General features: G+C 50.3%; 1 protein-coding gene across 2 annotated transcripts in view; it reads right to left on the reverse strand.

Moving 5' to 3' along the window:
• The window catches only part of TRMT12 (tRNA methyltransferase 12 homolog), an 824,050-nt gene that overhangs the window by 644,044 nt on the left and 161,532 nt on the right, over nt 1-18,474 (reverse strand). For both annotated transcript variants that reach the window (XM_069613002.1, XM_069613001.1), the window contains exon 3: nt 8,484-8,652. In XM_069613002.1, the coding sequence (XP_069469103.1) occupies nt 8,484-8,652 (169 nt within the window). The remainder of the gene's footprint in view (nt 1-8,483; nt 8,653-18,474) is intronic.

Consider the following 18,474-nt stretch of genomic DNA (forward strand, 5'->3'; position numbering starts at 1 on the left):
ATGTGACAAAGCAAGTAACCTTGCCTTGTCAAGAGGTGATCAGAACCCCTCACAGAAGTGGGTGCGCGGCCTACCAGGGAGAAATCCAGAGATGGGCCTACCCTGAGGTTGACAGTGGTAGTTTATTTATTTATTTGCATAGCCCACTTGCAGCCCGGAGGCATCGAGGCGCTGTTACAAGAATTTTGTAGGAGTTTTAGATTCATATGTTAACGGGCAAACAAAGGTCTCTTAGTTACAGATACAAACTACATGAAATACAGGTAAGATCAGAGTTACATACAGATAAATGACATCATTATACATAGTGATCATTGAAATTTTACTTTCAGGCATAAAGCTTGGTTTTGATTGCTTTGCGGAATGCTTGGTGGGACTATCATTCTTAGGTGAGTGGGGAGTGCATTCCAATGGGTGGCGGCCAGTGCTGGAAAACTGGAGCCCCCCCCCCCCCGCGCTGACTTTTCAAGTCCTAGGCGTGAGAATCATGTTGGATTAACCCTTTCTCAGAGGTCTTGTGACGGTGTGCATGGTGATTCTTTGAGCCAAGTACGGGGGTGCAAGTTCATGGAGGCATTTGTGAGTGAGGGCAAGGGTTTTGAAGACAATTCTCTCTTTGACCGGGAGCCAGTGGGCCTGCCTTCTCACTTCAGAAATGTGGTCTTTTCTTGAAGTTCATGTGGCCGCCCTGAGGGTGTGGTTTTGAACCAGATTTTTGCAAGAGGTCCCTACGAAAAGGGCATTACAATAATCCAGCCTTGATCCAATTATTGCCCTAGCAATGGTGAGGCAATTCTGGCGTGATGGGGAGGGTCTGGCTGCGTTAAGAATTTTAGAATAATAGGCTGACGAGGAGGCGATGGCATTAACCTGTCTGTCCATGCTCAGATCCGAATCTAAGTAGACTCCAAGTGTTTTAACGTTGTTGGAGACCTTGATGGGAATATTAATAATGGCAAAGGATATGTACTGCTGATCGCTGTTGCCCAGGTTGGTGGGTGACCCAATGAGCAGAAGTTCCGTTTTTTCACTGTTAAGGCAAAGCCAGTTGTCTGCCATCCAGGATTGGACAGTAGAGTAGATGGTGGTGAGCGTGTTCATATCTGCTTCATAGTCCCCAGTGAGTGGGATAAGCACCTGTGTGTCATCCGCATAATTGGTATACGATATGCACAAGGAGTCAAGGATGCTGAACAAAGGCCTCGTGAAGAGGTTGTATAGCATGGGCGCGATACAGGAGCCCTGTGGAACTCTACATTTGAAGTGGCTAGGGGTAGCACAGGCTGAGTCAGAAAATACTTTCATGGCCCTCTCTTGGAGAAAGGAAGTTATCCAGTCACATGCTATAGGGGAGAAGTTGGCCTCAGTTGCTAGATGGTAGCACATGGTGTTGTGATCGACCAGGTCAAAGGCTGCGGAAAGGTCCAGGAGCAGAAGGAGCACAGGTTTGCCTGTGTCTCCAAGATTGTCCATTTGATTCTTTAAGTCTATGAGAGCCCAATTCCCGTCGCCCCATTTGTGCCAGCATGCTTCTGTGCAGACCACCTTCTGCTCAAGCCTTACCTCAAATACATGATTTGTGCCACAGCGTCCGTTTTCTCTAGAGACGGCTCACCCAATCCAGGAAAAATGCAGAAACCCCCATTTTTTACCCTTTAAAATGCTCATGAACAAAAATTAACCCTTTGGCCCCCAAAAACATGCATTAGATAGAAATTCTTTAGATGGAAAAATGTTGATGGAATGGTATTAGATGGAATGGGTTTAGGTGAATTGAATAGATACCTTTTAGACAGCAGGGATCATGTTTGCGATCTACTAACCCAGATATCAGGGACACCTGGGTTAGGGCAGAGGGTCACTAGAGTATGAGAGAGCTAGGGACAGCCTTAGGCCCAACAAAGACGTCAATATAAATCCTGGTACCATTTTAGAGACTTCGAGTGATTCTTGTGCCATCTGTAACACTCAGTAAAAGGAATGTATGCATTTTGTAAACTGAAGGATTTATTCATACTTTGGTCATTGTTTTTTTGGGACAGAAAATCATCTCTCTAGATGAAATGATGAAATGTTCACAAACATGAGTAAAACATATTTTAATATTCGAGTAGGAGTTTTTGTAGTTTGTGTATATTATACATAGTGTGTTTGAAGAGCCTAACACAATTTCTTCAAAAGGGCAGAGAGCCGAACGATACTGGTCACATCTGTTTGATAGTGCTAGTTTTTCTCTGCACTACATTCTGGGTATATTTCACCCCAACCACTGGATTGAAGAGGGGAGACAATGCGAGTATGATTGGTGTGAAGTCATCCACACATTAGTAGCAGAAATTATTTTGAATAGTTTAAACTCCATTAAAAATATTGTGTGAAATGTAGGAAATACAAATGGAAAACAAGCATTTAGAAGAACAAGTTACTTTCTTACCTGGTAACGTTCTTTCGATGGGATGGTCCGACGACGTATTCCATATCTATGACATGTAATCACCACAGCTGTGCTGCTTCGGAAACTTTTTTCGGCGTCTGCGTCCTGCGTCGATGACGATGCGCCGTCGTCGAGGACCTCCTCCGACCTCCGACGTCATCCGATGTGATAAGTAGGACGCACGACGCCCGTAGCCTCAGTTGTAGTTTTTTCCCCCAGAACGTGTGACACTAGTCAACTGCCAGTCAGACACAAAGCCTTGCGGAACGTAAGCTGCAATCGCAAAGAAATTCTGCAGTGGGGAAGGCAGGGCGGGAGCGATATGGAATACGTCGTCGGACCATCCCATCGAAAGAACGTTACCAGGTAAGAAAGTAACTTGTTCTTCGAGGGGATTGGGTCCTCCGACGTATTCCATATCTATGACAGACTCCCAAAGCAGTACCAGAGCAAGGAGGAGGGAAAGAATTTAGAATCAAAATTTAGAATAGCCAATCAAATAGAGCAAAGGACCGCCTTGCCAAAGGTCAGATCCTGTGCTCGGATGGAATCGAGGGAATAGTGACGTACAAATGTATGTACTGAAGCCCAGGTGGCTGCATCACAGATGTTGCGAATAGGAACACCCCTCTGCAGGGCAGTAGATGCAGCCATACCCCTGGTAGAATGGGCCTGCAAGCCAGCCGGTGGGTCCTTACCCGCCAAGCGGTAGCACTCCGAGATGGCCAAAATAATCCAGCGAGACAAAGTCTGTTTCGTCACAGCTTGCCCTAAACGCTTTCCAGCGTAACCAATAAAGAGTTGATCGTCCACTCTGACCCGGGACATGCGTGAAACATAAAAGCTTAAAGCTCTCCTAGGATCAAGCCTATGGAGCCTCTCCTCTTCCTTACCAGGATGCGGAGGAGGATAGAATGCCGGAAGAACAACCTTCTGGGCCAAATGAAATACCGTCACTACCTTCGGAAGAAAAGAAGGACGAACTCTAAGAACAACCCTGTCCTTGTGAAATACAGTGAAGGGTGGCTTAACTGAAAGTGCCTGTAACTCACTCACTCTGCGAGCGGAAGTAACCGCAACTAAAAACACAGTTTTCAGAGTTAACAGCCTCAAAGGGCAAGAATGTAAAGGCTCAAACGGAGCACCCATAAGAAACTTAAGAACAAGTTTTAAATCCCAACCGGGCACCAGGAAAAGTGACGGAGGGAACACATTAGTGAGCCCTTTCAGAAACTGTGAAATTAAAGGGATTTTAAAGTAAGAACACTCTTCAGACGAGCGCTTAAAGACGGACAGCGCCGCCAGGTAACCTTTAATAGTACCCACTTCCAAAGAAAGTCAAAAGGACAGAACCATGGGGATGTCACATGCAAAAGGATCCACATTCTGAACTCGGCACCAGTCGCAGAATTTACGCCAACGGTACAGAGACTTTGTTGCTGGCCTTCGGGCCGAAAGCAACACCTCCATCACGTCTTCAGGGAGGTCCCAATCCTTATACCTCAACCTTTCAGAAGCCAAGCGTGAAGGTTGAGGGATCCGACCTCTGGATGGAGAACCTGACTCCCTTCCAGTGAGAGCAGGTCGTCTCGGTAGGGAAGACGATGTGGAGGGCAGATGGACAAGTCGAGAAGGTCCGGGTACCACGTCCTCCGAGCCCACACCGGAGCAATGAGGATCATCTGGGAACCGAACTTCCGTAACCTCCGCAGCACTTGCGGGATGACAGGGACTGGAGGAAACGCGTACAGCAGCGGGAATGACCACTCCACCACGAACGCGTCTCCTAAGGCTCCTTTTGGAGGAAATTCCCGTGAGCAAAACCTTTCGCACTTTCGGTTGACACTGGAGGCGAAGAGATCCACTTGAGGGGTCCCCCAAAGGGCGAAGATCACCAGAAGAATCTCCTGAGCCAACTCCCACTCGTGAGAGATCGCGCTCTGCCTGCTCAGAGCGTCCGCCGTCACGTTTTCGTCTCCGGCCAGATGAACTGCCGAGATCGAAACTTCCTGCTGGATGGCCCAGAACTCGCGCTGCATCGCCTCCCTGCACAGAGGAAGTGACCCTGCCCCCCCCTTTTTGTTGAGGTAGTGCATGGCCACTGTGTTGTCCGTCAGGATCAGGACATTCTTTCCTCGCACAGTCGGCAGAAAAGCCTTCAGGGCTAGCCTGACGGCCCTCAGCTTCAACAGATTGATATGGAGTCTGGACTCCGACGGAGACCAACGACCGCTGACTGTCAGCCCGTTGGCATGAGCTCCCCATCCCGTGAGGGATGCCTCCGTCACGATCGTCACCTCCGGCCAGGGAAGCCAAAATGGAGCCCCCTTTATCAAGTTGCCTTCGACGGCCCACCACAGAAGGTCCCGGGCGGCACCTGAACCGAGTCCGACATCCTGCCGGAGGACTGCGACCATTGCGTCTTGAGTGCCCACTGCAAAGATCTCATCCGCAGGCGAGCCTCTGGCACCAGAAGAATGCAGGATGCCATGAGGCCGAGCAACCTCAAGAACTCGAACGCTGGGAGCGTCTGGGCATGCTGAAACTTGTGCACCATCTGCTGAATGTGAAGAGCCCTCACCTGGGGAGGAAAACACTGCCCCAGGGAAGTGTCGAGCACTGCTCCGATGTACTGGAGCCGCTGTGTTGGCGTCAAATGGGACTTCTTTAAATTGAGGGAGAAGCCCAGCCTGTGAAGGGAATGGCAGGTGACGGACATATGATCCAGGACTTGCTCGGGAGAGCTCCCCCTGATCAACCAATTGTCCAGGTAGGGGTAGACGTGAATCCCCCCTTGCCCGAGATGCGCTGCCACCACCACCATGAGCTTGGTGAAAACCCTCGGGGCGGAGGTCAATCCGAACGGCAGGACCCGAAACTGAAAGTGCGAGTCGCCAACCACGAACCTCAGGTACTTCTTGTGCTTGGGATGGATCGGCACATGGAAGTAAGCATCCTTGAGGTCGAGAGACACCAACCAGTCCTGAAGCTGAAGGGCCTGGAGGACTTGAGAGAGAGTAACCATCTTGAACTTGTCCTTCCTGAGGAGTTTGTTCAAACCGCGCAAGTCCATGATGGGTCTCAATCCCCAGTCTTTCTTCGAAATCAAAAAATAAGGGGAATACCATCCCTTGTTCCTCTCCGCTACAGGCACCAGTTCTATGGCGCCTTTCTCCAGCAGGGCTTGAATTTCCTGCGCAAGGAGCGGATCCTGACTCTGCAAAGAGAGGTTCCCCGGTGGATTGTCGCGAGGCCTGTGCCGAAAAGGAAGACAGTAGCCGTGGGTTATGGTCTCCAGAACCCACACATCTGAAGTAATGGCTTGCCACTCTACAAGATGCTGCGCCAGCCTTCCCCCAACCGGCGAACCATGGGACATGGCCTCATGACTGAGTGGGAGCAGCTGCGGCGTTACCTGAGGGCAAAGAGGCAACTGCCCGAGCGGCCTTGGCACCACGGGTACCCTGTCGTCCACCTCTGGTACCCCTGCGTAGGGCCCTTTGACTGCCAGCTCCTCTCGCTTTACTGAAGGACGAGTAATAGCGAAAGGAACCACCCCTCCACTGCTGTCCCCTAGGACGAAAAGGCGGAGGTTGGCGAACTGCAGCGCCCAACGACTTCGCTGCAGCTTTTGAGGTCTGCAACCTCTCAAGGCTCTTGTCAGCCTTGCTGCCAAAAAGGTGTTCACCGTCAAAGGGCATGTTGAGGAGCCGGGACTGCACATCAGGAGCAAACCCCGACTTCCGCAACCACGCAAACCTGCGTATCACGGTGCTCGCCGCCATGGACCTACTGACGCATTCAGCTAAGTCCAAACCCGACTGATCGGACTCACACATGGCATCCTTACCATCCTGGACCATAGCAAGGAAACCATCCCGTTCGTCCCCTTCGGGAATATGTTCAGCCGCTAACGCAACACAGTTCCACAGAGTGTGCGTGAAACGAGACAAGGCACAAATGGAGTTGGCCGCCTGAAGCGCCATACCACCAGAAGAAAACACTTCCTTCGCCCAACCATCAAAACGTTTGTCGTCCCTATCAGGAGGGATGGTAGGGTACGACGCCTGTTTTGCCGGGGCCGTGGCCGCCTGCACCACCAAACTCTCCGGAGTGGGGTGCCTGGTGAAGTAGCAGGGGTCGCTACTGGCTGGACGGTATTTTCGCAACAAGGATCTGCCCACCGCTGGGAGACTCTCCGGAGCAGTCCAAGCCGCCGCCACCCTTCTCTGTAAAGCCATATGGAACGGCAGTACCGGGTCAGTTGGGGGACCAACATCAAGGATGTCAGTCAGATCATCCTGCACAAACTCCCCTGGGGGAGCAGACCATCCCAAGTACTCAGAAACCCTAGCCATAAGGCGCCGGTACGAGGAATCGGCATGAGAGCCAGGCTCAGGCCTACAAAACTCCACCTCCGGAGAGGTGTCCAGTCCACTGGCATCATGCAGTGACTGCCTCAAATCGTCAAACTGACTATGGCCAGAGACAATTTCATCTGGAACCTGACTAGGAACCAGGCCATCAGAATCCTCATCCGCCTGATATATACACTCCAGGTGGCGAAAAGAAGGCACCTGAGAGTGCTTGCTCTTAACCAGAGCCTTCCTAGGGGGTTCTCCCGTGCCACGGGGTACCTCCGACACGAAAGGCGTCGAGCGAATCGGCGTCGAGAGAACCGGCATCGGCGCCGAGAGGATTGGCGTCGACGTCGAGGAAATCGGCGTCGATGTCAAATGCAGCGCCTCCAGCATCGGCGGCGTCGACACAGCCCTCGAAGCCGGAGCCCCGAGCGTGTCCCTCGACGACCTGAGCGTCGACGGCTTCGACGACTTCCTCGGAGCCAGAGCCTCGAGAAAGCCTGTCGACGCCCTCGACGCCTCAGACGTCGATGTCTTCCTCGAAGACCTCACAGGTGCACACAGTCTCGAACGCGTCGAGGACCGGGACCTGGAATGGGTACGTCGAGAACGAGTCTCCTAGTCTGAACGGGACCTCTCCCGTGACTCGTGCCGACCACTCTTGCGAGCGGTGTCTCTCGACCTCTCACGGCCGACCCCACTCGGGGGAGCGGACGGCTTAGTACCCTGCGACTCAAGAATCGCCAGCATTTTCTTCCCGAAGGAAGCCCATTCCTCCGGCGTCGCACGGCTGGTGGGGTAAGCGATGTGCCGGGCAGAGTCCTCCGAAGAGGGCCTGGAAGACGACCGGTGTCGGCGCTTCCGAGAATGCCTCGAAGAGGCTGAGGAGTGGCGAGACCGACTCCTAGAAGGAGACCCACGAGACTTCCAACGATGACGCGGAGAGTCACCCCTCGAATCATCCGTCGAAAGCCCCGCAGACTTCGACTTCCCTGGCTTGGACACCCGACCTACCGACAACTTCTTCTTACGTTCGCGTAAGGCTTTGGACGTGAGCGACTGGCAGTCGATACAGTCATCCGTGTCGTGGGCCTCCCCGAGGCACCAGAGGCAGGCGTCGTGCGAGTCCGTCACCGACATCTTGGACCCACACTCCCCGCACTTCTTGAAGCCCGGACGCGGGGTCGAAGACGAAGTAGAAGACTTCTTCACACGAAGGATTTTCACAAAACGAACAGGTTCGAAGAACCGAGAAGAACAGAACTCCAAAGAGTCGAGGCGTTTAACCGAGAAACACGAAGCAACACGTTCGCGGAAAAAACGGAACTGAGGCTACGGGCGTCCTACTTATCACATCGGATGACGTTGGAGGAGGTCCTCGACGACGGCGCATCGACGCAGGACGCAGACGCCGAAAAAAGTTTCCGAAGCAGCACAGCTGTGGTGATTACATGGCATAGATATGGAATACGTCGGAGGACCCAATCCCCTTGAAAGGTTGCACTACAATTAGTCACATACGCCTTCACATACGTCATACGTTGCTCGTCACACCTGTAATGCACAAGATGAATTCTTGCACTAGAAATGAAACAGTAGGCTAAATAATTAATATTCATTCAAATTTCTTTTCACTCATTTGATCACCAATCAGTTTTCAGCATTCTATTCACCCAATAGTTACTGACCTTGATCTGTGTAACTGAACACACACTTCCAGGGGCCACATTTTCTCTGAGCTCATCCAGGATGGACTCTGTCAGCTTGTCTTCCAGCACAGGTATAGCCACCAGGCCACCTGGTTGCTTTTGCAACCTGTAATTGTTGTCCAGGATGCCCATTCTCTCCAGGCACTCCCTACAGTAAGAGAAAGGGATTGCAAAAACAGATAGGTCCAGATTTTCTGGATACTGTTGCATGATGCATTTGAAAAATATTGAAACAAATTCCATATTTAACCACATAATAAACCGAAAAAAAAGAAAATAATGGTTTCCATTTTTTTCTTTAATGCAGTCCAGATCTAGATGACGTCACCTGGCTAGTCTGATTTTGTTATGCCCTTGTGAGGTATGAAATGCACTTTCAAGATCCTTAAGTGTTGGCACTACACAAGAGTCCGAAGCCACATAGCATCATTCAGGCAGTAACCTAGCTAGCGTAGTGTCTGTACAAATAAACCTTCAATCTAGATTGGATGAATGAAAGACAGTCAGTGGAATCCCCACTTCAAGTGGATAGCTTATTAAAAAAATATGTCCCCGTTTTGTTATGAACCCAATGTTTTGTTTGAATACTTTCTTTCATTTTCCACACAAACCACCAACACAAACATGAAGTCCCAGACAAACTGTGGCCCACCCAGAGCAAAACATGGCATGAATCAGCAACATACAATACCACTAAATCAAGGCTATGATGATAGACGTGCCCCACAAAGGGCAGCACAGCATAAAATGGACAGGTACACTACGAGTGCCCCTGCAAAGGCCTCTGGGGCCGCAGACAACCTGGGAGAAGATACTGCGAATGGGGGTGCAGGCCAGATACCATCACTTACGGACATCATGACTGCCATAGGAGAATCCAGGACGTCAGTTGAGACCAAGATCAACGGCTTGGCTTACGAAGTTTCCTTTCTGTGGCAGGATCTGCGGAATCTGACATCTCGGGTGGGTGAAACAGAACAACGTATATCAGACAACGAAGACACAGTTAAACGATTGAAAGAATGTCTGGAACACATGGGGCAGAAGCTTATCGCCCTTGAGACTCACGCAGACGACAGCGAAGGCTGATCCCGCCCTAATCTGCGTATAATCGGCCTTTCAGAAAAGGAAGGACCATCCATGGAGCTCTTCTTAGAAAGCTGGCTCTCGGATCTTATGGCACCCAAAAAGCTCTCAAACTTCTTCTCCATTGAGAGGGCACATAGGATCCCAGCAGGCAGGCCAATACCCAGTGTCCTCCATGCACTGCGATTGCCAGACTTATGAACTATAGGGACCGGGATACACTCCTCCACATGGCAAGGGCAACAGGCCCGATCACGTATAACGGCAATTGTATTGGTTTCTTCCCCTACTATACGAGGGAGGTCCAAAAGTCCCAGCAGTCTTAGGACTCTGTAAGGAAAAAACTCAAATCCTTGGGCATCAAATATGCGCTTTTATTCCCAGCTACCCTCAAGCTTCACCACAACAACACGGTCCATGCGTTCCAGAACCTGAAGGAGGTTTGGGACTCGTTAGAAACACAGGTTCTCTCTGCTCCACGTCCGGGAGGGCTGAGGTACCGCACACCTCAAAAAGACAGACCGAGGCAGCCCGGCTCAAGCAAAGACCCTGACACCACACAAAGATGATATGAATGGGGGATCCCCACGACAAGCTGAAAACACCTAAGGGACAGGGTTGCATTGCAAGATCACCACAGGGTCCGGATGACTCCAGGGGACTGAGCACCCCACCTAGACGCAAAGTCTTCAACTCCTCAGGGATTGGAATCCTAAGACTGGCAGCCCAGGACGGAGGCGAAGATGCTCGAACTGGCTCCCGGGGGACACCCTGAATATGTTCTCACAAGTTCAACGTTCTAGGAGTTCGGGCGACAGGTACTTCTAGTTGGGGGGGGGAATTCTCAAGAGGGGTCAGGGGCGCAATGGTTCTCATTCACAAGCGAGTACCACTCCAATTGAGAAAGGTGCACGCTGACCTTCGAAGCCAATATGTGGTGGTGCTCGGCAACATGCGGGGAGAAAGTTGGGGACTATTGCTAATTACGCTCCCCCTCCACATACAATGGAGCTCCTAAATGAGCTTCAGGCAATATTGCTGACAGAATGGGCAGACTCGTGGATCCTGGGAGGAGACTTTAAGAGGTTATGGAGATTAGCTGGGACAGGTCAAGAGGCGGCAATAGGGACCGGGACACCCCAACAAAACGATATACCTTTGTTGATGCGCTGGGGCTAGTGGATACTTGGAGGGCATTTCATGCAACAGACACTGGCTTCTCATTCTACTCGAATGTCGATTTGAAGGATAGACTATTTATTCACCCCACGGAGTATGTCCCATTGGCTGCTGTCTGCGGTATTCCTTGCAAGAGGGGTCTCTGACTACTCCCCTGCAGATAACACTAAAAAACAGGCAACACAAACCAGATGACGCTTGGCGTTTGAACAAATACTACCTAGGGAAACCTGAATAGCGGAGGGCCTCTCTCAGAAGACCACAGATTATTTTGACCTGACCGAGGGGTTGTTGGACTGTCCAATTATGTTATGGGAAGCCTACAAGACGGTCCTACGGGGGGGGGGCATTTCTTAATGTGTCGGCTCACCGCAGGAAATTTACCCAGGAGATCACTGAGGCAGGTGACTAGAAAGGAAGAACAACTTCTTGAATTGGGAACTCTGGTGACGGCTCAAGAGGTCCTAAGAAATATAGCCTTAGATAATGCACGGGCTGCCCACTAGTCGGTCCAGATTCAAATATGAGACAGGGGACAAAGCGGGAAAGGCATTGGCATGGCTAGAAAGACGCGAACAATGCAAGGGCCAGGTACGGGCCATTCTGTTGGATACAGGGGAATGGTTAACTATTGACCTCGACATTGCGGAGGCTTTTGCAGCCTTTCATGAACAACTTTACTTCCCCCCCCCCCATTAAGGGAACCTGCGTCAAGTAGTTTGAAATTCCTAGACTCAATTGAACTTCCTAGGCTATCTGAACAACAGGCAGGGAATCTAGAGTCCGAGATCACAGAGGATGAAGTTCAAACGGCTATGTCGCAGTTTCAATCTGGGAAAACCCCCAGGCCCAACGGCTTCCCGATAGAAAGCTGGAGGCAACTAGGGGGAGCAATAACGGGACACATATAATGCATGTTCTTGCGAAGTAAGGAACGGGGACGACTCCCCTTGGACCTTTGGAGGACATGCATAGTGGTGATCCCCAAATCCGGTAAAGCCCCAGAACATTGTGCCTCCTACAGGCCTATATCACTGAAACGGAGAAGCTAAAATCTTGGCACGAATCCTCGCCAACAGGTTGTTTGGGGGTGATCGAATCCCTCATTCATCCGGACCAGTGCGGATTGATGCCTGGCAGATCCACCCATATGAATCTACGTAGGGTCCAGCTCGCTATGGACCGTGCCCCCAAAATCCTGGATCCACTAGCTCTCTTGGCCGTGGATTTCGAGAAAGCATTTGACTCAGTGGGGTGGGATGTTGTGTGGGAAATTATGGGTCGGATGGGGTTTGGGCATGGTTTCACATCATGGGTAAAACTTCCTTATGACTCACACGAGGCGGTTGTGCAAGTAAATGGCAGGTTCTCTAGAGTGTTCCCACTGGGATGCGGAACCAGACAGGGCTGCCCCTTCTCCCTCCTGCTGTTTCTCCTGGCTATTGAACCATTGGCCATTAGACTCCAAATGGATGAAAACTGGTCCGGAATCTCGTGGCCTTGGGGTGGCGAAGATAGAGTCTGCCTGTACGCAGATGACCTCCTCATCTACCTTAGCAATCCTGCGACCTCCTGCCCAATGGTGTATCCAAATTCTTTTAGAATATTAAAATGTTGGTGGGCTCCAAGTGTATAAACAAAAAATGGTATACTTCCCAATCTAGTGGGGAGACGCTGCAATCCCCAAACACTGCCTGTACCCCGTTTCGATCCTGGGCTTCACCTATCTGGGTATAGGTATCAGTCAAACCTTAGACTATTTCTTCCAGCTCAACCTACAGCCAGTGATGGACAGATTTGCAGCTGATGTCTCTCATTGGCAGTCCCTCCCACTGTCACTAATGGGCAGCGCTGCATTATTTAAAATTGTGACACTTCCAAGGTTTTTATATGTTCTTCAGAACGCCCTACTCACCATCACCCACACAACCTTCGCCCGGAGTTGCCCTCAAGACACTGCAACGCTCTGTGTGGGCGGGTGGCATAGGATTGCCAAGTCTACAAATGTATTATTGGGCTGCACAAGCGGGAGTGGTGAACGAGTGGTTGCACAGAAACCCCGTGCTCCCACACATGAGAGCAAAATTAAGCAGTACAGGCTCTGGCTCCCCCTTCAGATATTATATGGTGATAGAGGGAGGGTAGCAGGAATGTCACAAATGACACTCCATATCCGCCTAGTCTGGAGCGAGGCCCACCAAAACATTGGATGGATCGCAAGACCAACACTGACCCAGCCCCAATGGCATAACAAACACCTCCCTGAAATCCAGAAATGGGGCACTTAGCGAAGTGGGAGAAGCAAGGCATTTGCACACTAGCAGATGTAGTCCAGGAGAGACAACCTCTGAACTTTGAGACCTTGAAAGGGAAACATGGGTTACCACCGATGGACTACTACAGGTACATACAACTCACACACCCCATAAAGGCCCAATTCCCGAATCTTGTACCCAATTTTTTTACCCCCTGAAGACCAATGTTCTTCCGGATCGCATCCTGACTAAGGTCACCTCCGCGTTCTATCAAGTCCTCAATTTCTTCGGAACCCGAGAACTGGATAGGCTGAAGGAGAAATGGGAAAGGGACCTGGGCCCACTGAAAACAGAAGAATGGGTGGAAGCATTGATTCCCCCTTCCCACCCCCCCGAGAGATAGGTACTGATGCTAAACTACGATTGATCCAGCTCAAAATATTGCACCAGTCGTATTATTGTAGAATAATGATGGCTCGTTGGTGGGTGGTGGACAATGGGTAATGTCTCCAGTGTAAAAATGCAGAGGGCACCTTCTTTCACATGGTCTGGGACTGTAACGTACTACAGAGCTTTTAGGTGGAATGCATTACCAGGATCTCCGGAGTGTTGGGGTCCCCAGTTCTACGAGACCCGAAACTGATATTGCTGGGAATCTGGGGGGAGGTGGACTTTACTAAATATGAAAAAACATTCTTGGCGGTGGCATTGGCCGTGGGTAAGTGGCCAACGGCCGCAAGTGGGGGCTCGGCTGACAAACTTCGCATGGACCGATCCAACGAGGTGGACAGATGTGCCTCCCTAGAGAGGCGAATCTATAAAGCCAGAGGATGCCCACAAAATTCCAGTAAATATGGGGAAAGTGGGAGGACTCTTGAGAACCCCCCTAGGAGGAGGCCCGGGCACCCCATGAACTTCCTAAAAGGGCCTGAAGTTTAATCCCGCGGGACTGGACCCTGGCCACCCGAGATACCCTGGTGCTGTCAAGAAGAGTTCACGGTTAAGATTGTGTATTGTAGAACATGTGACCCTTGCTGTTTGTTTGCATTGTTCTGTATTACAAAATCAAATCAATAAACAGAGTTACAAAAAAATTAAAATAAACTATGGTCGTCTGGCTGTAATATCACCCAGATTCAATGGCATGACCGTTACCGCTGGCACACCTAGCGGTATTACCGCTAGATAGTATAACCACTGGGGAAAATATCATCGCCAGAACGGGAAGCATGGCAGCAGCTATCTTTAAAGACTCAATACACTCAATCTCCCATTTCTTGTTGACATTCGGACACCATACATAGCAAAACTGCGATCCTTGGCATCGAGACTCCTGTTTCCAACCTTCCGTCTTTACTCTGGCCACCCTCTATGGGCTCTCGCACCAAACCTTCGCCCGAAGCCAGAAACCTTGGCGTCGTCTTCGACTCCTCCCTCCCTTTCCTTCCTCACATCCTGGACCTTGATAGGAAGGCCCATTTCCAACTCCTCCTCCTCCTCCTCCTCCTCCTCCTCCTCCTCCTCCTCCTCCTCCTCCTCCGCCTCAGGGGTATCCTTCCTTTTCTCACTTATCTCCAGAATATCAATGTCTCTAGAGCTCTGGTACTCTCCAGGCTGGGCTACTGCAACAGCCTCTTAATCTACGCTCTTTCCTCTCCGCCCCCTCCAGCTAATCCAGAATAGGGTTGCTAGACTTATCCTTGGCCTCAAGCCCAGGGACTGCATCTCGCAGCCCTAAAATCTCTTCACTGGCTCCCGGTTGCTGCAAGGATCAAATTCAAATCCCTCTGCATCATCCATAAGGCTGTCTGGTGCTTGGGACCATGCTATCTATAACTTGCTCTCACCAAATACTCTCCCTCCGGATCTCTCCGATCCTCTGGCTCCAGCTCTCTGCTTGTCAAGCGCTTCTCTAAGCAGCGAGCGGATGGCCAATCACTTCTCTGCTGGCTCCCTCCTCTGGAAAAGTACCCCCTTCTTCTCCTTCTTGATCCTGATCTCCTCAAATTCTGCAAGCTCCTAAAGACGTTCCTCTTCTCCACTTCCTTCCTCCTCTCCTTCCCGTGCTAAACCCCAAAGTCGCTGAGATTGGTTGCCTGGGCACCCATGTATACTTCTGGGTCCTGGCGTTCTGTCCAATTGCATGCAGCCTCCTCTCTCCCTTGCACTTGCCTCTGGGCACCCACTGGCCTGTGTCGTCTGACAGTACTGCACTTTACTGTATTGGCAGATGACCACTCCTACCAAGTGGTCACTGCCTGGCACTTACCTGTTGCCTTGCAAATGGCTCTCTGGAACTTCCCCCTCTGGAAACTCTAGCACTTACACTCCCTCCCATGACTCTTCTCTGCACTTGCATGCTTCGAATGTTCACAAGGGCTAGTAGGACCGCCTCTGCCTTTTTGCTCATCATTGGCATGTTATTCCAATGTCCTGTTTTTGTTCCCCTACCCTTTGCCCTGGGGGCGCTTTGAAACACAATTTCACAACGCACAATAATTCGAAAATACAAATACCAGGCAGATCATCATGTCACAGAATAAGGGAAAGGCTGTCTCCGTGAACCGAGGCTGCACAAGCCTAAATCCTTCGAGAGGGAGCTCAACAAGCTCGCAGAGGAGGTAGTGGGCATGCATAGGAGCTGTTTGCCAGAAGGCAGGGGAAGACCTCTATATGGACAGTGTAAGGAACTCATGGTGGCAATAGTAAAGACAAACACAATACAAATTGCATATGCGGGTTGGAAAAACCTGCAGTCGAGGGTTTGCAGCCTGATTTCATGCCACAGGAGGGAGAGTGATGTCACATGAAGTGGAACGGTGGAACCCCCTCACCCTCATGCCATGGGAGGAGAAGGCCAGCCATCCTCCACATGGAGGGCATTGAGGGGATCAGGAGTGCAGAAGTCGGAGCAAGAAGCCACAGCAGTGGCGGTAAGTCTATCAGACCCCCACATACATGTGAATGCAGTGGCCAATAGCACACTTACCCCAGTATAGTTTAACACAATGGGCAAGAGAATGGGAAAACACATGGCAATCAAAAGCAAGTACACGCTTGTGCCAAGGGAGGCGGGACAATGTAGTAATGCACATGCACTGTAGGTGAAAAGTACATGCCAACACATGGAAAGATGAGAAGCACCCATGTGCGCCATGATAGTCCATGTTGGCAAGTGAAGCCCCAGTGCACCCACAACAAGCAGCGATCAAACCAGGCCAACAGGCAGCATGCACATGCATGCACCTTGTACACCCTCAGCAGGCACTACCTCCACCTAGTAGTAGCAGCAGCACTCATTTACTTAATAATGCCCATGCCAATCATACAAAGTGTGCATATGTAAAACACACACAATGTCGCGCAAATGTCGTGCAAGCCTGCGGACATGTCTGCTAGATGACTGTTTGACAGCATGTCACTGTACTCCCAACAGGTGCACAGTCCAAAGACAGTGAAGAGGCCGGAACCTCCACTGTTGCCACACCATCCACCTTCACCCCGGCACAGGCTGGACCCATAGGCAGTGGGAGTAAGTGGTGGAGAAAGGCAGCAGGGACAAAACATACCACTGAATTGGACCATCCGGCAGGTCTGGCGGACAGCAGCATCCCCAGAGAGGTGCCCAGTGGCCCCCTCCACCGGCCATGCAGGTGGCACGGCTGCCACAGCCACACCCCAGCCAGCACCTATGGCAATCCACATGACTGCAGTCCCCGCTCTTTCTCGCACACAGGGCACCAGCAGAAGCTCATCACCATCTTGGGTAGTGTATCCCCAACACCATTGTGGCACGGGCAACAACTGCACCAGTGAGGAGGAGGAGAGGAGGAAGAGGAGCAGGACATGGGCTTCTGCTCCCCGTGCATCAGCCCACGCTCTACCCACAGCCCACCACCTCTGCCTTGCAGAGTATGGCAGCCATATGAGCCTGGCTGGATGCCATAGAACAGCAGCAGGCATCCGTCCTGTTGGGTCTGGTGCAAGGGATATTTGTCTATTCATCGTACACCATACCCCCATCTGCAAGGGCTAAAGAAAGCACAAAAATCTAAAACACCTATTGTCCATACATCCCAGATGACTGAATCATTTTAGGCACTTAAAAATGCTTTGAGCAATGCCCCTGTTCTAGCCACACCAGATTGCGGAAAACTATACTTTCTGATCTCACACTCCAATAGCCAAGTGATTACAGCTGTCCTCACACAACTTACATCACTGGGACATAAGCTTTTGGCTTATTACAGTGGACTTCTGGACCCTGTAATAGAGGGACGCTTCCCGTGCGAGCAGCCTCTGGCAAGCGCTGCATTTGCCATGCAGAAATCATCTATCATTATCATGGGATGCCCTGTCACTCTTTACGTGGAGCATGCAGTTTTTGCAATCTTAGAAAAATCATAAACCACACTCACCACACAACAAGCATCAGGGTATGATGGAATTCTAACTCCTCAATTCATATTGTGAGTTGTCACACCATCAATCTAGCGGCTTTTATTGCAGAGCCATTGCACAAAAAACGACAGTACATGATTTCACCACATATGAAGAGACTACTGAGGTAAAGGTGCTCTTTGTTGATCGTTCATCTACAATTGATCAAAGCACTGGGGTCAGGCACAACGGAGCAGCAGTAGTAAGCCTTTATTCAGGGGAATATCAGGTGCTAGCCCTCATACTACTCCATGCAAGCAGCAGAAAGCATAGCCCCAATAACAGCATTATAATTATCTCAAGGATGTTCTGCCACTATTTAGTCAGACTCTGCTTATGTCACATCCACAGTAGATTCAGGATGGTACATCACAAAATGCAAATACCCAAGGGTATAAACAAACTCTCGTTGCATTTAACTGTTTTTCTATGCAAAGCAATCTTTTTCCATGAAGACAAAACTTTATCATTTTCAAAAATATTATTTATTTTTTATTTTATACAATGCTTGTGACATTAAATACATAAAATCTTTACAATACTGGCATGTATCTCTATATAATTCTGATACAATGATTCCCCACAAAAGTCATGTAAGCAAGTTGTTGTCCAGTGGAGCTTCTGACAATGGTACAGGCAAGGGTTAAATAAACCATATGGCATGCCTGTGAAGCATTACTTTCCATGTTAATAGACACACTGTTCTTCCCTGCAGCAGTTGCTGCGGTAACATGCACAGTGCACACAACTAATACAGATCCCATTGCTAATGGCAACCGCTCTTCAGACTTGGCAGCCAAACAAGCAGCTTATTTAGATAACCCCAATTCCATGTTATCCTCTGAATTATCCGTACAGCAAGCAGATAGCACAGTCGCTTACAGTGCTCATTCCACATACCAGCTCACTGAATTACAAGCGCACGCTCCTCAGCTAGAAAAGAGTTATTGCCGAAGAGGGTATTTTCTCCTTCTCCTACCGACATCATATGGAGGCAAAATGTTTCTGGG

The sequence above is a fragment of the Ambystoma mexicanum genome, chromosome 5p (assembly GCF_040938575.1).
Source record: "Ambystoma mexicanum isolate Mex_15411 chromosome 5p, UKY_AmexF1_1, whole genome shotgun sequence".
Lineage (NCBI taxonomy): Eukaryota > Metazoa > Chordata > Amphibia > Caudata > Ambystomatidae > Ambystoma > Ambystoma mexicanum.